The sequence below is a fragment of the Canis lupus genome, chromosome 6 (genome assembly GCF_003254725.2).
Source record: "Canis lupus dingo isolate Sandy chromosome 6, ASM325472v2, whole genome shotgun sequence".
In the NCBI taxonomy this organism is placed as follows: Eukaryota; Metazoa; Chordata; class Mammalia; order Carnivora; family Canidae; genus Canis; species Canis lupus.
The window spans coordinates 61,753,517-61,774,147 of record NC_064248.1 but is presented as its reverse complement, the minus strand read 5'-3'; the positions used below and the strand labels follow the sequence as shown (position 1 = coordinate 61,774,147).

At 38.1% G+C, this 20,631-nt stretch overlaps 1 protein-coding gene across 4 annotated transcripts in view; it reads right to left on the bottom strand.

Moving 5' to 3' along the window:
* Positions 1-20,631, bottom strand: part of COL24A1 (collagen type XXIV alpha 1 chain) — a 387,744-nt gene that overhangs the window by 365,868 nt on the left and 1,245 nt on the right. For all 4 annotated transcript variants that reach the window (XM_025417772.3, XM_025417773.3, XM_025417774.3 and 1 more), the window contains exon 3: positions 11,807-11,871. In XM_025417772.3, coding sequence (XP_025273557.3) covers positions 11,807-11,871 — 65 coding nt within the window. The remainder of the gene's footprint in view (positions 1-11,806; positions 11,872-20,631) is intronic.

The following is a 20,631-nucleotide window of genomic DNA, read 5'->3' as shown; positions in this document are numbered from 1 at the left end:
TCGTATACTATGTTGAAAGTTTTCATTCTATAAGATGCCAGATAGGCTATCCTTACACAAAGGAAGTGCCACTTGTCTGTGGTGGAATGTCAAGGGCTACTCCTTGCCCAAAGAAAACTTCTCCTTGCATTTAACAAGAACCCCTGTTATCTAGTAACTAAAATTACTGATGCTATTCATTGAAATATTACTGGAAAGAGCAATAATAAAAACTTTATTATGTGTGTTTTTAATATTTCATATATATTTTCCTTTGATTCTATTTTTATTTGAGTTTTTACAACAAATAGCTAAGATTTTTTAAGACAAATGTCTTTGAAGATTTGCTACTCAGTAAGTTTCTTGTTATTGAACTATCCTTGCATTTCTGAAATAAAATCTACTTGATGGTTGGATATTATTATTTTGAAAGTTTGCTGGATTCTCAAAGAATAATATATGTAGAATCATCACATTAATAATTATAAGTTAAACTCCCTCTGTCTGTGTCTCTGCCTCTCTTAGTCTGTCTCTCATGAATAAATAAATAATTATTTATAAGTTAAGACTGGTGTGTGGTTTTTCTCCTACTGGACTATTTTTACCAGACTATAACACCAATTCATTATTTTCTATAGCCTAATTTAAATACAATTTATAAGACTAAGTTTTAAAAATGTGAAGTACAAATTAGACATAATTCTCTAATCACAATACTAACAAGTTAGATTTTAATAACAAAATGAGAAAACAAATAAACAAAATCCTTTAATTGGAAAATGTAAAGATTTTCTCCTAAATCACTTGGGTCAATGGGAAAATACAAATAAAAATTACATAGTTTTTAGAAAATAACAAAAATTAAAATACTGCATATCAAGGTCTATGGGATACACCTCTAGAATTATCTTTTAGAAAGAAAGACTCATATTTTTATTCTGTTACCTCTAAAATTATAAATATACACAATGTCTCTAGTCCCCTTTATTTAGACAGATCTATTATTTCTTTCCTATGAACAGTGTTTCCTCTTTCTTTTTCTCCCTCCTCCCCTCTCCCTTACCATCTAACATTAGCCAATAGAATTAGCTTTCCTAGCATTTATCTTTTTATTATTAAGTATCCTGATAGTATTTTTTATTTGCTTTATCAGATTTGGATAATATTATTTTCCAGCTTCTAAATAGGAGCCAATCACCAAACTTAATGTATTTCCTGTCTTTTATTCCCTTTTTCCCTCCTATTGTGAATGATTGTATCATTCCTACATTAATTTATATCATAATTTATATGCAGTTCTGTTCCCACATTTTCTCCTGGTAAATAGAACCAGTCTTTTGGAGTCATTTTCCCAGTTATTTCCTTTTTGATGAAGTTAATCCTGTTTTAATCTCCTCAAGAAACATTCATGAGAAAATTTCCTGGATGTTTGACTTTTTAGAATTGTTTGTTGGTTGCATTGGTTTTTTGTTTGTTTGTTTGTTTTGGTTTTTTATAAAGATTTCGTTATTTATTCATGAGAGACACAGAGAGAGAGGCAGAGACATAGGCAGAGGGAGAAGCAGGCTCCATGCAGGAAGCCCGATGTGGGACTTAACCCCAGGATTCCAGGATCATTCCCTGAGCCAAAGGCAGACGATCAACCGCTGAGCCACCAAAGCATCCCTGCTGATAGCATTGTATCTTAAGTTTCATTGGACATAAAATTCGTTGCTAATGTCTTCTTTCCTTGATTATCTTATTCAAGATATGATTCCACTATCTATAGGTATGGAATGTTAGGATAGAAAAATCTGAAGGCAGCTAATTTTGTTTCTCCCTCTAAGTGACTCAATTTTTTTTTTTTAACCAACATGCCCCAAAACTGCTGCTCTTTATCCTTGAAGTACAAATTTTATTAGGATATGGCTTCATATTAACCATTCTGGATAAATGTTTCCAGGCATATAGTATGCCCATTTGCTGTTCCCTCCAGCAAAGTTTTCATGAATTGGATCCCTGAATATTTGTTCTATTTTATAGTTGTGGTTTTCCTCTTCAAAAATTACTATTATAAGTATGTTTAATCTCCACCACTGTCTTCTATATCTATCATTTCTCTGCAATCTTTTAAAATATGTTATTTATCTTCAGTTCTGTTTTTTCATTCCTGCCTTTACCATGTTTTCTATAATTTCTAACCTCTTTTTGTGTTCCTTCCAATTTCCTCTTGATTTATAAAAAGGATTTTTCCTACGACACCTTTTCTGAGTTCTACAAGCTCACAATTCATATCCCTTTAATATCTTGCCATCTCTTCCTTCTCTTGAGTTCTTATATTTCTGTTTTATGATCTTCCTTCATCGTGATTTTTTTTATCTGTGCATTCTCATTTTGCTGCTTTCACCTATATTTTTCTTATTGTACCTTTCTATTTATGCTGTGTTGCTTTTAGTTACTCACTATTTCATACTCAATAGAAAGATGCTAGGGAGAAGACAAAGGGGCATGCCTTCCAAATCTCAAAACCCAAAGGCTGTTTCAACATTACCAGAGTTCTTTCAAGTGGCCTTTTGATATAGCCTCACCTTCTTCTCTGGATCAGACCTAATCTAGCAGAACTTCTATAGCCATCCTAGCTGGCAACACCCTACTCTCCTTCCCCAGTATCCACTCTCATTGCTATATGCTTCAGAATGAATCCTTCACCTTAGGAAGTAGATTTGTGCATGTTCTGAGATCTTTCCTCACCGAGCCATTTAGCTATTATCTGTGCTTCTTTCTTGTACTTGCTCCTGGGCAGCTTCTGTCCTCCCCAGATCCTGTAGCAGTTGTTTTGTATAGGGGCTCAAGGTTAAGGTACTTTGGGGTATGCTCCTCATTTAAAAAGTGTGTGGTTATACAGGCACTTTTATGTTTTTCTCAGCATATTTTGAGAGTTTGTAGATTTTATCATTCCCCTAGTTTTGCTGGAAATGGAGTTTTCAGGGTTATTTACTATTTCATTCATCTTTTTTTCTTTTTGTATGATATACAAAAACAGAAGTGGGAAGATAATATCTCATGATTTCAAGTTTATATTTAAAGTCTATATGTAGGGGATCCCTGGGTGGCTCAGCGGTTTAGCGCCTGCCTTTGGCCCAGGGCGTGATCCTGGAGTCTTGGGATTGAGTCCCACATCGGGCTCCTGGCATGGAGCCTGCTTCTCCCTCCTCCTGTGTCTCTGCCTCTCTCTCTCTCTCTCTCTCTCTCTCTCTCTCTCTATATATATATATATATATATATATATATATCATAAATAAATAAATAAATAAATAAATCTTTAAAAAAATAAAAAATAAAAAAATAAAATCTATATGTATTTCAAAGATGAAGAATCTGAAGCCCAGAGAGATTATGTAACCTGGTCAAGATCATATGGCTGATAAATACTAGAAATAGATATAAGTCCAATCAGTCTAGCCTCAAAGTCTATAATCTTTGTCTCACCACACTACCTTACAGGCACTCTATTCTCCACATCACCTGGCATATTCTTTGGCAAGTCTCACAATCAATCATGGCAGGGTTATTTCTTCCCACTGAATCTCACAGTGGGCAATACCCCCTAGGTTGCCAACAGAATTGGTATCTGAGTGGACATCTAAATGTTAATCCTACTTAAACTTTCAAATCTTAATGTGAATATGTTTAGCTTAAATTTTGTGGCAGATACTGATATGAGAACAGAGAAGTCTTAAGGATAAAAGGCACATATGAGAGGGTCTGGGGAGAACAGGAGAATGAAAGTCTTCTATCAGAGGACAGACCATTGTTAATTTAGGTCTGGCCCTGGATATCACCAAACTGCAATTTGGAAGTTAAATTTAGATAATTAGTACTGATGAATACAGCAAGAAAAAACTTAGTTGGCTATAATAGGTTACTTGTTTCATTAGTGGCCCTAACCACAAAATCAATCCAGTTTGTGCTACTTGGGAAATCAGTTACTATTTAAAGAATACTGATTACCAACTAGGCACTTCATTAAGTGCTTTGCCTTTCTTTTCATTAAGAAATTTTTTTAATTAGAAATTTTTTTCTAAATACTTTTCTTGAGTATAGTTGACACTATAGTTTCAAGTGTACAACATAGTCAACAAATCTATACATTATGCTATGCTCACTATAAGTGTAGCTACCATGTGTCCCCATACATTATTACAATACCATTGACTATAGTCCCTATGCTGTATCTTTCATCCCCATGACTTCTTCATTCCATAACTGGAAGCCTGTAACCTCCCACTCTCCTTCACCCGTCTTGCCATCCCCCCATTCTCCTTCCCTCTGGCAGCCATCAGTTTGTTCTCTGTATTTATAGTTCTGATCCTGCTTTTTGTTTATTCATTTGTTGCACTTTGCATTTTTTTTACAGAATAAAAATAGTAGCAGCATTCATTAATTCCATGTACCAAGCACTGTTTTCACAACTTTATTAAGCCACATAAAGCTCACAATAACCCTGTGAGGTAGGTACTATGGTTAACTCTATCTGACAGACATAAAAACTAGGTCACAGAGAATCTGAATAACTTTCCCAAGATCACCCAAGTAGGAAGTGTAGAGGCAGAACCTGAAAGCAGGCAGTCCTCCTGACTCAACCTCTCAGCATAGCAATTTAGAAATGCATATGTCACCTAACAGCAGAACAGATTTTTATCTCTTTCACCTATTTGCTTCTTAAACAGAATAAATCATGGTGTCACCAAGACAACGGGCTTTGCTCTTTTTACTGTAAACACAATGACTTCACCCAAAACATGATTTCAACAACCACATATGCTGACTCACAAACCTCTCTTCTGGATTTGCATATCCAATCGCCTACTAAACTTATGTGGTAGAGACTAGACGTCCTGCAAGCACTTCTCACTCAATATATTTTCCCCCACATTTGTTCCTCTTATTTTAGTGCCTCTCTTAGCAAAGAGTCCCATTCCCAAACCACCAGCCAGAGTTCTATGTTTATAGTGTCAATTCTATCATGCCAATCTCCTGAACAAATTCTGCCCATGGCTTCCCGTTACAGTAAAAAATACAATCCAGACTCTTAACATGGTGTATGAAACCTCTGTCATCAGCCCCCTTCTTACCTCTCTTATCTCTTTGCATTTCATCCCACCTTACTTTGCACCAGCCATGCTTTTCCTTTCTTATTCCTTAAAATCACTAACCTCATTTTGAATTCCTGGTGTTTGTACTTATTGTTCTTTCTGTTTAGAATGATCTGAACCCTTGAGTTCATTCAGATCTAGACTCAAATGTGATCTCGTCAGAGAGGTCTTCCCTGACAATACCTAAAATATAAAATTGTCCTTCTCCTTGCCCCAGTGACTCTCCAACATCTTCCCATGCTTTATGTTTTCTTCACAGCACTGAGAATTGAGGGGAAGATATACATAAATATATCATACATTATATATATATATATCACATTATATATACAGAGAATTGCCTACCGCTTTATTCCCCAGTTGAAATGTAAGTCCATGAGGGTAGCACTTCACCATGTTTTACTATTATATTCCATCATGTAGAATAATGACTAAGACAAAGTGGGTCCAAAGTATTGCTTGAATGAATGAATCAATCAATCCAGCCATCTAACCCAGAAACCTGGTAATCACCTTTGATACTCCCTTTCCAACCATTCTCCATAGCTATTCAGTCACCAAGTCCAACACAAACTTTAGTTAAGCTCTCTTTATCCTTAGATTATTATATTAGTCTCCTAATAGATTTCTCTGCCTCTTTTAAGACATCCTTATCCAATCTTTCATCCACACTGCTGCCAGGGAAACCTTTCTCTCTTTGTACAGAACAAAATGAACATTTAGTTCATGACACTGCTTCCTATAACACATCAGTAGTTCTCAAAGCTTTCATATAAAACTGAAACTTCTTATTTTAGCCCTCAAGCCCTTCGTGATCTAACCCCTGCCTGCATTTCCAGTCTCGTATCTCATTCATTCCTAATAAGCTTTCCCCTTTTTAATCTATGCTAAACATCAAAGGTAATCAAACCCAAAATATCAGAACAGGAAGATTTAGAATGTAGGAAAAAAGGATCACTTTCGCAAGAGAATATACTAGAAGTAAAAGAAAACCATTAAACAAGGAATGAAGTATATCTGCTCTTTAAGCCTTATGGATATCCTATTTTAAAAAATATTTTTACCAGGTAAGTAGGTGGCTCAGTGGTTGAGTCTCTGCCTTTGGCTCAGGATGTGATCCCCATCCTCGGATCAGGTCCAGCATCAGGCTCCTCTCAGGGAGCCTGCTTCTCCCTCTGCCTGTGTGTCTGCCTCTCTGTGTGTGTGTCTTTCATGAATAAATAAATAAAATCTTTAAAAAAAAATTTTTAATAAAAATATCTTTTTACTATATTCCATCCCCTCACTCTTTGATTAAAGGATTGTGACTTCATTTTAAAGTAATTTTTGTGTTGATATTCACATGGAATTGTTATGTTCAACCTCACAGTTGATGAGGTTGAGCAGATTAGCATATTCAGGATTATTTGTATAATTGTAGTGGTATGGTGGTCTTATTGTCAAATTATGCAAGTGGATCATTGGGACCCCTCATCTTGATTTTACTTTTCTGTCCTTCTTTTCCACCCTTTCTATTATGGTACCCAAAGTCCACATGCCACTTGTGTAGTAAAAAATTTAACCTTGCCCAAAGAGTAGACATACGTTTGTTCTCGGCTTCTAGAAGGCACTCAATAAACCCTTGAATATCTTGCCTTATAAAGATATATTTGTTTATCTGAGGGTTATGAACCATAGCAAATAGTCCAACAACATGATTTATGGTAAGGGCTTTGGTCATGTGGTATCCATTCAACCTCAAGAGGGACTTCAGAAACTAAGGTCAGCTACATGGGCAGTCCACCATGTCCATTGGGGCAGAGCCCCAATATAGACTCTGGACATAAGGGCTCAGGTGAGTTTCACTGGTTGGCAATATTCTGTGCATACTGTCACATATCATTGCTGGGAAAGTTGGCACTCATTCCACTGGGAGAGGACAACTGGAAGCTCCATATGTGGGACTTTCCTAGACCCTAACCCATGTGTCTCTTCTGTTGGTTGATGTTAATGCATTCTCTTTTGCTGTAATAAACCATAACTATAACAGGTTACACTGGGTTCTATAAATTCTTCTAAAGCATTATTGAGACTGAAAATTATCTTGGGGACTCAAACTTATAATTGGTCAGAAGTAACCTTGGTCTTGGTGACTGCCCCCTAATCTACACTAGCTCTTACACATTTTTCCTTCAATGGTATCTGCTTACTTCATGGCATTTGCCACTCACAATTTTTTTTCTTTTACTTTTCTTAAATCTCTTGCTATGTCAAATGTATCTGGTTTTTTTTTTAATCCTATTCTTTCAGACCCCTCTAAGTATATCCCTTCATGCCAAATTTACTCATTTTATAAGATTCAGTTGAAATATTACCTCCTCTGTAAGACTTCAGTGTAATTTTTGTTTGTTGTTGTTTTGTTATACACTAAAGACAAATAGATTGTACTCAATTTGCTAATAAAATCAATCTTCTAAGCCTGCAGGGCTGATGCTGAGATATAGCCACAGACACTACAACCTTGCTTATTTTTAATTTGAAACTTGTATAGTAAGCATCATTAATACTATTGTCACTAGTTAGAAGAAAAGAAGGAAGGAGAGAGGGAAGAGAGGAAAATGGAAAGAGAGAGAGGGAGATAAAGTGGGAAGAGAAAAGAAGAATAGGAAAAGGGTGAGAAAAAGGAGAAATTGAATCTCAGTAAATGATGAAATTATGACTCATACCCAAGTATCTGACATTAAATCCAGTGGCTATATAATTAACTCTATGGTGCAGTATAAACTATGCCTAAAGAAAAAGACATGGGAGAGCCAATTGTTGTACTTATTTTGTAAGTTTTACAAACACTTCTTTTCATAAGAGAGCCAAGGAAACATTGTAGCTGTCAATATTCAACAATATTCTAATATTCATAAATTGGACGAACAACAGTAATATCATGTTTGTCCCTCATAAATGTAAGGATTTTTACATTTCTTAGTGTAGCTTAAAAGATTTAAAAGTTATCAACTTTTAAAGTTAAAAATATCACATCACAGTATAAAAATTATGTTAGCTCATTAAATAACTAAATATAATATAGCACATAATTTAATAAATTTTTGCTGTTAAAATTTTCATATATCTGGGTCAGTGAAATCTCCAAGCTTTCTAGTTTGTATAAATGAAAAAATTACATGATTGTTTAAAATAAAATCACAAAGGAACACCTAGATGGCTCAGTTGGCTAAGTATCTGCCTTTAGCTCAGGTCATGATCCCAGAGTCCCAGGATGGAGCCCCACATCAGGCTTCCTGCTCAGCAAGGATCTGCTGCCCCTCTGACCCTCCCCTCTCTCATGCTTTCTCTCTCTCAAATAAATAAATAAAATCTTTTAAAAAATAAAGTCACAAAGTTGTAAATAAGAAAAATAATATAAGCCTTAATATGTTTGTCTTAACCAATTTACCTAAATTGATTAAATTAACCAGATAATTGCCCAATATCTGCTTTCTATTGTTCTATTTAGTCTCAGCCAAATAGTGCTAAAATCAAGACTCAAATACAAGCTGCCTGGCTTCCAGCTCACTGAGTGAAGGAACTAAAGGAGTTGCTTAAATTCAACTACTTTAGTTTATTTCAGTTTTTTAATATTATGAGTATATGGGAAAAGAGAAGGATCATAAGCATCTTTTTTTCCTGAAAAAGATTACTGTGTCTTCATCAAATAACAGGCATGCACTAAACACTTGACATGTATTATCTCATTTTATCCATACAACTCTATGTGGTAAGAACTCTTATTACTTCATTCTTATTACTTCACTCTTATTATTTTCACTTTGCTGAAAATGAAGCTCAGAGTATTTGACTTGCTCCAGATCATATACCTAGTAAGTACTGGAACCTGGCTTCTGGTTCTAGAATACCTGTGCTTTATTTAGTTACACTAGGTATGTTTAAAGTGGCAATTGTGACTTTAAAGTATTCCTGTTGTAAATAACACATCTATTATGGATAAAGAGATAAAGCAAATTTGTTTATAAAATGAGAAATGAAGCTTTAACCAACTAATGTGTAAAGTTTTTGGTTAAGTGTCCATAAGGGGTTTTGGCAGAAAATACTTAGAGAACTGTAGCTAGAATGAGCTGATTCTCCGTTAACAATAAACACATTTTGGATTCATTTCCACAGGAAATATTCTTTTTGGAAATGAGTATTCTACACATAGAGGTTTCTACACATGTGGTTTTCACACCTAGGGATCATGAACCTGAGAATGCTGTGTATGTTGAGGATTAGCTACACATCTTGCAGGGTGTATGTTACCATGTAGAAGTACTGCAGCTAGGTCCATCTCTGGCAGCCAGCTTACAAACACAGACTGGGTAAAAAGGAAAGCAGACTCTATATAAGATAAGAAAAGGGATCTAGATCTGTCAAATCCTCAGAAAAAGCTGTAAATAATTAATTTTTCCTTGAAGCAGAATCATGTATTCAATAGGTTATATCTAAAACTTGGTTATAAAACAAATTCAAAATTTTAATTTTTTAAAAAAGATTTTTATCTACTTATTTGAGAGACAGCACACGTACATGAGCTGGGGGTGGTGATGCATGCAGCGGAAGGAGAAGCAGAAGCAGACTCCCCACTGAGCAGGGAGCCCAAAGCAGGGCTCAATCTCTGGACCCCAGGATCTTGACCTGAGCCAAATGCAGTCGTTTGACTGACTGAGCCACCCAGGTGCCCCCCAGAATTTAAATTTATGAACAAGGTTATTTAAAATTATTTTCTTAAAAAAATAAAAAAATAAAAAATAAAATAAAATAAAATTATTTTCTTGGCTGTATTAAAACTTAATGGAATAACTGAAAACATGGCAAATAACAGATGTTTATATCTGGTCAGTGAATTTAAGAGGGAGGCATGAGGCTTCAAGTATGGGGTGGGGGATGAAAGTCTGTATAAGAAGCTTTCAAACCACGCCAGCAGATGGTAATTATAAAATAAGAAGACGGGTAGTGGAAAGAGGGTTTTCTGTTGTCAGAGATGGACAGGCCTAGATTCAAGTCCTAGTTGTAAGAGCCTGAGTAAAAGCCTTCTGTGAGCCTCAGTTTCTTCATCTATAATCCCTATCCTAAAGGCTCACTGTGAAGATCAGAATATTACATGTAAAGTACCAGCAAAGGACAAGCCACAGAATATATACATAATTAATAATGACAATTCTCCTTCTCTTTTTGATCTTCTCTGTGGTTCAAGAAGCTTAATTTTAAAGAATTTGTAGACTTTGCAATCAAAATACTTGAGTTCAAATCTTGGTTCTTCTATTCATTAGCCTATAACCCTTGGGCTAGTTATTTATTCTTCTTAATTTATGTTTCAGCAGCTATATCATGGGCATAATTACAAAAACTCTGTGATGAGGTAGTGGTGAATATATATTCTACAAGCATAGGGCTGGTACACAATTAAATTCTCAGAAGGTATAACAATAGTAGTAACAGTGAACTAAAAGATACAATTCCTCTCTTCTTCATGGCTAATTAAATCAAAATAAAGTAACAGCAATGACTTGGTCAAGAACAGCATTTCATGAAGCTCTATGTGACATCCGACCTAATTTAACCAGAAAATTAGGTTAAATTTAACCTAATTTAACCGTAAAACAGAATTAGAAGATGCCTTCCAAGATATCTTTTAATTCATCTACGTGCTACTTGACAGAGAACTTAGCTGCCTACTTGTCAGTTTGGTCAATCAGATAGAGGATGACCCCTTCCTTTATGCACCCTCTCTCTACCTATGTATATTCCATTTCTTTCTCTCTTTCTTATTGTTGTTTAGTTGATTGACCAAGTGGCTTGTGGAACTGGTCAGTGAACTGAAATGTTGGTTTTGTCAGAATGAATAATTTGGCAGCCCTGCTGATGGAAGACAGAGGAGTTTAAAAAAAAAAAAAAAATTGGAGCCATGCTGATACTCTCTGTGGATGCAGCATAGTTCCAGGGTTTTTCTCTTTGACTTGGACTTTGTATTTTTTAATCTTTGACAAAGGCACTTGTCTTTACATTTTGAGACCAGAGACATTATCTTATTTATATTTCTATCACTGGCAATTAGGACATTATGTGGCAAGTAGAAGATACTTTTTAAAATGCTGTTTAATAAATGAATAAATTTGAGAATACATAGATTCCTGAAACTTGATCATCATCTGGGTAGTACCCAGCAACTAGCTAGCACACAAAAACAAAACGTTGAACAATTTTCTAAACCTCTCCATTTGAATTAAATAAAATCCCAAACCCACTGGTATGCAAATTGTATTTTGTTTCTCAATGATGTAAATCTAGATGGAACATTTCGTATATGCTCGTGTTGTTTCAAGAAGTGCAAAGGTAACTCAGTCACAGTTCGCCACCCCCAAGAACTCCCACTTCAATGAAGTCACAAGCAAAGCCTTTTCACTATACAAAACTTCCCTTTTATAGAGAGTTTGCTTAAAAATGTAAGCAATTTCACAGATGGAAGATCTGAGTAATTTTTTAAAGGTCATATTTCCCCCCAAAATTGGTTTTTTTCACCCTTACATTCTCATTGTACTGGGTAGAATTTTTTATTGTTTCATTTTGAATCTAAGGTTCTGATCATTCTAAAGTCATATACTTTTGCTGTTTGGAAGCAGAATTTTTATATAAGCAAATACGTAACAAGGTAACTTTCTTACCTTGTTCTTGTGCATGAACAACACCCCCTGCCACACATAGCACAATAAAATGAAGGAGCAGTTTCCTAAAAAAAAGGGGAAAATTTTAGTGGGTTTTTTCAACCTATAAATCATATAAAATCCAAAATAAACTCTAGTACAAGATTAAGAAGTAAGCTATCATTTTAATTAACACAGTATTTTAATACTCGTAATGGTTAAGAGCAAGGGCTTTGAATTTAAGTTCCAGCTTTGCCACTTAAGTATATGACTTGGGCAACTTTTTATCACCTCAGTGTCTCCTCATCTGTTAAATCTATCTCATAAACTTTTTTTGAAGATTAACTAAAAAATTTCATGTCAGGCATACAAAACAGTACCTGGCGCATAGGAAGTACTCAATAAATGTGAACTAGTCCAAATAATACTATTATTATTATTATTGTGACTATATATTACCTCAAATTATCATACATGCAATTTTATACCAAGTAATATAACTTTACACAAAATAACTTATAGTCACTTAACTATAATGATTATAAACTATGGAACCAGGGATTTGTTTAAATGAATCTATATATGTAAAAGCCCTTTGATTATCGTATCAAAGCCATGAATATCGCTTCTACTTAGATCCATGAGATTTGGGTTCTGAAAATAGCAATGGCCTGTAGATGTCAACATTGAACATTTTGATTAGCAGTAATTGTGAGCACAATACTCATTGCATATCAAAATGTTCATTCATATTGATTAGCTGAGTAAAAATATTTTGATTTTTTTTTAGTATAACCAAACTTTTGATAGGTTTTTTTGACTAATCTTCATAGTTGGCTATATCTACCTCCCAAGTGAAAATCATAGAGATAATTCCAAAAAGTAACGGCAAGCTTGCTGAAAACAATAATTTATCACCTAATTCTGTTTTTCTTTTATTCTAACCCAGGGACTTTCCAAATGACATTTCTGTAAAATACAGTTCTCTAAGGAGTAACTACAAAGCCCTCTGAAAGATTTTTTTTCTTTTTTATTAAGTTCTTGGTGTACTAATAGTAACTGCTACATTTCCTATTTATTATCAATGATAAATATTTTTTATTTTTATCAACTAGTATAAGGAGCACGTTAATATAACAAAGATAATCTTTTACAAAGTGAGCAACAATGCATAATTATACTCTTCTCCTTAGTATAATGAGATTGTCATTTGTATTAAAATGGCCTTCACCATATTTTAGTAAGTGAAAAATACACACACTGTGGTCATTCAGTACAGAACACAACTTTTATAAGATGAAGCTTTGATATAGTTAAAACTGTCAATTTTATAATCAAATCAACTGAACAATTACAGAAATTTCTATTTCTGATACGAGTGAATACTTGAAACATATATTTTATATGAAGAACATAAAAGATTCCTATGTATGGTGTCATCCATTTAAAACCATAGTTCTCAAATGTTAGTTTGCTGAAGGAACCACATGAGATGCTTATGAAAAATGTAGATTCTGGGCTTGCCTCAGAGATTATGATTCATAAATTTGGAGTGAATCCTCAGTTTGTAGACACCTTTACTAGCTGATTCTAATATGGATTGTGCATTTACCAGACTCTGAGGAACAATTTAGAAGACTTAGTATTTATAGTTACGCTGTACTTAAAACACACAAATATTATTTTGCTCAAATCACATCTAATTTATGACATAAGACTATTTGAGCCTGGTGGGGGAGGGGGGGATGTTGTTTTGCTGTTTATTTTGTTTTTATCCTTTTCTCCTGCTCTAGATCAGTGGTCTCAAACTTTACTGTGCAGCAGAGTCACCTGGAAGGCTTGTTAAAGATTGCTGGGCTCCACCCTGAGAGCTTCTGACTCTCTGGATCTGGGGTGGGGTTTGAGAATTTGCATTTATAACAAGTTCCCAGGCAATGCTGATGCTGTGTATCTGGGGTTTATGCTCTGAGGACCAGCGTTCAGGGATAGATGATGCTCAAGAGATGGTGAAAAGGCCTACCTGTTTTGAATCTGGTTTTTACCTTCATTGCACAGTGGAATCACCTGGGGAGTTTTTAAAACTACTAATATTTGTTTTTTTTTTTTTTTTTTTAAATATTTTATTTATTTATTCGAGAGAGAGAGAGAGAGAGAGGCAGAGACACAGGCAGAGGGAGAAGCAGGCTCCATGCACTGGGAGCCCGATGTGGGACTCGATCCCGGGTCTCCAGGATCCCGCCCTGGGCCAAAGGCAGGCGCCAAACCGCTGCGCCACCCAGGGATCCCTAAAACTACTAATATTTGGATCCTGCCCTCTCCACCCCTGCCCCCAACGATTCTGATTTTAATTTGTGGTACAGGGATTTTTAAACATTCCTCAGGTGATTCTACTGTACAAAACAAGTTGAGGACCTCTGTGCGAGATTAAAATGATAACCCTAGGTTCTCCAGGATGGATCCCAAAGTGATCTAGAGTTTGAGAAAAAGGAGACTCTTCCTTTCAACTTTATATTTTCAACAAATAACTGGCAGGATATATACCAGTGAGACTAAAAAAATAGCTCAGGATGATAATCACTGAAGGAGAGTGCATCGGAATTATGCCGTCCTAGCAGAAAATGGAATGCGAAAGGAATCATGTCTCATTTGCCCAAGGTAATCTGGATCACTTAAGAGTTTAGATAACCCAACGGGCACTCTTCTATTCAGAGGAAGCTAACTAATGAAGAATATAATAACCAGCAGTCATTTAGCAATTCAGCCAACTCATAGACTTCCCCAATGACCTCTGAGGAGAAAAATGAAAAATAAAATTCTTTCTAGGCATGTTAACAAGTCCATTCCTGGTGTAAGGCAGGAAAACCTGAACACATCAAACATCATCCCTTAGCCAGCTGATCTTAGGGGATTATGACAAATCAGTTGAGCCACACCTTATGTAAGTGTACCTATGTGTTAAAACCAATGACTAATAGAGAAGTAGAGACTGATGACTAAAAGAGTTTTTTTCTTTTTCTGATTATATCCCAAACCAGCAGCAACTAAGGAAGAACATATGGATATCCATCTCCATAGCAATATGGATTCCATTACACCCGACCTCCTTCCCCTGAAGCTGCAGCCATATCACATTATACTGTATTCCCTGGAGAGACCTTGCAAGTATCTGAAATGCCCTCTTAGTCTCCACCTGTCAGAATCTTAAGTGTCATCAAAGCCTAAATTGAATAACATCTGCTCCATGAAGTTTCCATCATTCCTAAAGGCGGCTTGGCTTGCTCCCTCCTCTCTGTACTCTTAATGCTTTTATTGGAACTTTATTATATTCCATTCATGTTGTACCTTTTAGGATTAATTAGTAAGTAAATATCTGAACAAGCAACAGGTCTTCACCTTTTATCTATTTCTTACATGAAACTAAAACTTAAAAAACATTTTTATGATGGAAAGGAGTAAGAGTAACATCTCCCAATGACTGAAGAATTCAACTCTTCCCTATGGACCTTATTCTTTTAACACTTGGGAAAAGTAAAGTAAAATAAATAAGGGCACTTTTAGTTGACTGACAAAGAAGAGATAAAGAAGAGAAAGAACTTTTAAAAATATCTGCCATGATAGAGCTTTTTTTTTTCGTTGTAACCATTTTTCTCATCCCTGAAGTTGGAACACAGAGAAGACATCAAGCTTAATTGACATACTCGGTTAAAAAGCCAAACTCCATCATTGTATGAAACGGATGTCTAATGAATCCAAGCTTTCTGGAAAATGCCTAGTTAAGCTGGGCTTGTTTATTTCTTTGGTTTTTTCCCCCCCTCCCATGAAATCACATTTACTATACATTCACTTAATAAGGAAAAAATGTCACATTTCCCTATTAGCAGGAGATAGAATTCTCCAGGGCATCAGCTGTGCTTTACGTCTCTCCTGCTGGACCATGTATGCATTTAGTGCTAAGACATGCTGGAGTAATTGAATAAAATTAAAACTGCATTAGTTTGGACAGAAAACCACACAGTAAATAAGAAAGTAAAACTAGACTGGGAGTCAAAAGACTAAACCTGATTCTATTTCTAACTTACCATGTGAGCTTGTATGGGTCACTTCAATGTTCTGAGCCTTGGCTGACTCATCTATCATGTGATGACATAATATAAAGTTTATATTTTACATTCTAAATATAACACCCTAAAATCCGTGTGGATGGTAGGATCTGTTAGTATACTAGCATTAGAGGACAAAGATCAAATTATTTAGCAAGATCTTCCATAAATCACTATATATTAGACATGGTGCTTAACCATAAATCTGGAAAGGTCTTCCTACAATTCTGGCCAATGCTCTTTTAATTAAATAACCTAAAATAGTCTACTAAGTTCGCTCATTTGTTCACATATTTACTTTACCAAAAAGCATCACTGGTATATAAATATGAATATTTCTCAAATATTCAAAGCACATCTGCTTTTATTCACTTTTCTGTATGTGTGGACCGTATGTCACTGATATAAACTATCAGAAGTACATCTATTCAAACATTTCACAAAATCAGACCAGATCTAAAAAAAGTCAACAATATGGTAACAGTCAATAAAAGTTCAGAAAATATAACCCATGATATTAATATCTGAGGATCTCTAACAAAATATGAAATATTTCTATGTGTCTGGTCTGCTAGCCACATTTTCAGTATGACAGAAGCCACAATCAAAACATAACCAGACATGTGACGGGTGAAGGCCTGGAGGGGATCAGACAGGAAATAGATATCCAAAGACCATACTCAGAATATTTAAGGAACGAATATTCATCCCAGGCATCTTCCCTAAATAATTTTCAGAGCTTTTCAACGTTCTCTTTACCTAAAGGGTTTAAGTTACTTTAGGAGAATCCCAGGCATTTTTGTGTTTAGGGCATCCATGAGACTCTCAGGTATTGTGTCTTCAGGCTACCGAAGCTCATTCCTACATAAATTCAAGTTATAATTGTAAGAAAGACTTGTGAAATCTTGTGACTAGGAAACTATTTTTTTATGAGTTGGTGATTTTAATTTAAACCAATTGGAAAAGGCGAAATAGTCTGAAAACCACATGTGATATATATCAATAATTTCAACAATTACCGTTACACTACATTTACAAGCAAAAATCTCCTGTAAGTCATGACTTTACAGATTTTGCTCTTTACTAGCTGCAAAGATCCAAAAATAGTAAAATTTCTGTCCCTTGTTACCCAAATAACTGAAGATCAATTCTCATCCCAGCAGTGGGGATAAAGTTGGATATGATTTAGGGAGTAAAGTGTTGTCATTGATATACAATGAATTTTTGAGACTATCAATTCAGCTCAGGAGGTACTTATATAACTAATACAGTGTGAAGCATTAGAATTTTTGGTTAAATTTTAAGCATACAGGCAATTCATGAAGTACAAGGGAGATAAATGCTTAAGGACTTAACAGTGATTAAAGTGCCTAGAGTCCAGTCAGTAGCAGGGAAGCAAAAATACCTCAACTAGCCTGTCCTCGTAACATCCCAGAAATTGTTAAAATGCTGCCTAGCGTAGCAAAGTTCCTGGAACACACTAATGTTAAAGTTTGTTCAATGAATGAGTTAATCTTCAGTTAGTGAGACTATCAATCAGGTGGTCTTGAGTTTCAATAAGCATACAACTTCTCTAGCATCTTCTACATGCACATGGATCCCAAGATCAAGAAGTCAGGTCATCCTAACCTCCATTTATTTAGCTAAGAAAGTTACCTGGTTTAAAGGCCTTTCAGAATCTGGTCTCTTGGTCTCCAGATCCAGCTCCAGTCACTCCCCTTCTAGAAAGTGTGCTCCAACCAACTTCATTTCTTTCAGGCCCTCAAATGAACTGTGCTATCTCACCTCTCAGCCTTTTACTGTTCTGTCTGCAAAGTCTCATACCTTTTCCAGTTAGGTCTCGGTGAGAATTTCATTTCCTTTGATCAGCCTTTCTTTCCAGGGTTACCCTTCTCTATCGACCCCACCTATCCAGGACTGCTAGGTGTCCTCCTATCTGTACCTTTATCTCATTTTGGTATACCTGGTTGTTCATTTTGTGTTTCCTATACTAAACTGGGCACATGGGAAGAACAGCAATTGTGTCTTGCTCCACCATTGTATCCCTTCTGCTTAGAACCACACTGGGCACATAGTTGGAGCTCAGAAAATATTTGCTGAATAAATGAGTGAGTGATTAAGTGAATGAATGCCAGGATAAATGTAAGCCTTTTATGAGAATGAAAATGAAATTGTCTTTACCTTATTTCTCATTCAGTTACAAATTCTAAAATAAGTCATAGTTGCAAAGCATGGCAAGGAAACTAGCACAGTTATTTTAATTTCCATAATAAAATTTATTTTTTCTCCTGCCACTTCACAGATTACCAAGCAGAATGTCTAAGCAACACTCAAAACTACTTTCCATAAGTTACAATTCCTTTCCTTGAGACATCAGTTTATTCTAACTGAAAGCAAAGATAACTAAGCAACTTTAAAGAATACAATTTCATGCCAACTATGTAATAGATGTTTATATCCAAAACTACCCCCCCTCCCCACAAACACACACACTTTGGCTATAGAAACACTTTACTTAGAATAGCAGCCTGCCTGGGAGACTTTCTGATACTGTTAAATCATTATATCTAACACTGACTTTTGGTTTTAATTTCCTTTTATTACTTCCACAAATTCACATTAGGTAACTCACTTAACAGCAGCCCCATGAAATAAAATGTCTTTCAGGATCTAGTTTTAAAACTGTAAATGTTTTTGGGTGACTAATCAGAATTGTGACTTTAAAAAACTGCTCCTGCTTTTACAAAAAAATAAAAAAGTCACCACAAAAGGATGGTGGAAAATTAAAACCTCAAGGATTTCATTAGAAACCCTAAGGTTTAATTCAGTGGACTGACATTATCATCAGCTAATCAGCTGCTTCAGCCAAGTCCCGTCCCTATGGGGCTGGTAGCGGTTTTTCTTTTTAAAAAAACTGAAGAATGTTTAATTCCTTAAGGAAATTGGATTTGTTGTTGTTTTTTGTTTTTTGTTTTTGTTTTTTTTTTGAGAAACAATTTTCTCAGATCAATCAGTAACTACCTTTCCCCTACTTGGCATGTGTATGGCTGGAGCAGCAAGGGGGTGCAATCTGAGGTAACCACGAATTACCCTCAATTCTCTGCAGCCCACCCCCACTGGCAACTGGAGTGAAACAAACTGATGGCAGAGGAGTCTGCAAGGTCCCGGACAGAAAGACCTTCTAGACCAGCGCCTTCACCCAGGAGCTGCTATCAACCCAAAGTCTCTCTGCAAGGGTTCTTCTCCCATTCCACGTAGTCTAAGTTTTCCTCAGTTCCTTGGTGTAATCCATTCTGTTTGCTTTCCCTGTCTCCCTCCCCCCAATCATCTGGACCCAATTTACAAACCCCAAACTGCCCAAAGATTTATTCAGGGCCTTTTCTGGGACCGTCTGGAAGGGAAGTATAAACCGGCAAGACAGGCTAGGAGCCGAAGATCTGCTTTAGGGCAGCCCGGGGTGGCTCAGCGGTTTAGCACCTGCCTTCCCCCCAGGGCGTGATCCTGGAGTCGCAGGATCGAGTCCCGCATCGGGCTCCCTGCATGGTGCCTGCTTGTCCCTCGGCCTCTCTCTCTGTTGCTCATGCTCTGTTGTTCATAAATAAATAAAATCTTTAAAAAAAAAAAAAAAAAAGATCTGCTTTAATCCGAGAGGTTGTCACAGCTAGCAGCCCCACGGGTGGTGGGGCAACGACAGCAGGCCTTGCTCAGTGGCCAAGGGAGGGCCTGCGGGGGGAGGGGGGACCGGGGACGCGACCAGGGCGCGGGCACCGAGGCGCGGGTTGCGGGCGGACCGGAGGGGCCCGCCTCACCCACCTCTCCTGGTGCACGTGCACCCTTCCACGGGGGCCCCGAGCTCCCTGCACCCTCCCGCGGGGTCCGGGGCTCCTTGCACCCTTCCGCGGCGACCCGGGGCTCCCTGCACCCTCCCGCAGGGGTGCGGGGGCCGGGGCTCCTTGCACCCTTCCGCGGCAGCCCGCAGCACCTTGCACCCTTCTGCGGGGTCGGAGCTCCCTGCACCCTCCCGCGGCGGCCCAGAGCATCTTGCACCCTTCCGCGGGGGCCCGGAGCTCCCTGCACCCTTCCGCGGGGACCCGGGGCTCCTTGCACCCTCCCGCGGGGACCCGGGGCTCCTTGCACCCTTCCGCGGCGGCCGGGAGCAGCAGGGGGATGCGCGCGGCCCCGCAGGATCGGCCGCGCCCCGAGCCCGCTTTCCCACCGGCTCCTCGCGTTGGGCCTTTTATCAAGAAATGTGGCGGGAAAGCCGCCCGGGAAGCGGGTGCGACCCGCGTGAGCCGCCGCGGGGAAGCCGCCCCCCAGCGCCTGAGCTCTTCCGGGCCCCGGGCCCCACGCACCGACCCCTCCGGCTTCGGGCGCTCGCGGGGGGCGGGGGCGGGGAGCGGGGGGCGGGGGGGGCGTCCTCCTCGGCCGGGAAGCGCAGCCGCGCGGGCTCCCGGGGTCAGAGCAGGGAGCGCGCGAGCCCCAGCCACGCTCGGCTGCACGCGGCGGGGAAGCACGTGTGCACACAAACACCGCCCCGGGGCGGCCCCTCCCCGCGCCCCGCCTCCGTCGCCGGCCCTCCGCCCGCTCGGGCCGCGTGGCCCGCGACCCTCCTCCCAGCGGCCCTCCCCGGGCAAGGCGCATCCCGCGCTGACCTCTTCAGGGGGAGCGGGCAGCCCGCGAGGCGTGCACCCCCGCCCCACGTCTCTTCCCAGGGACGGCGCCCGCGGGGCCCCGCGCGAACGCTCC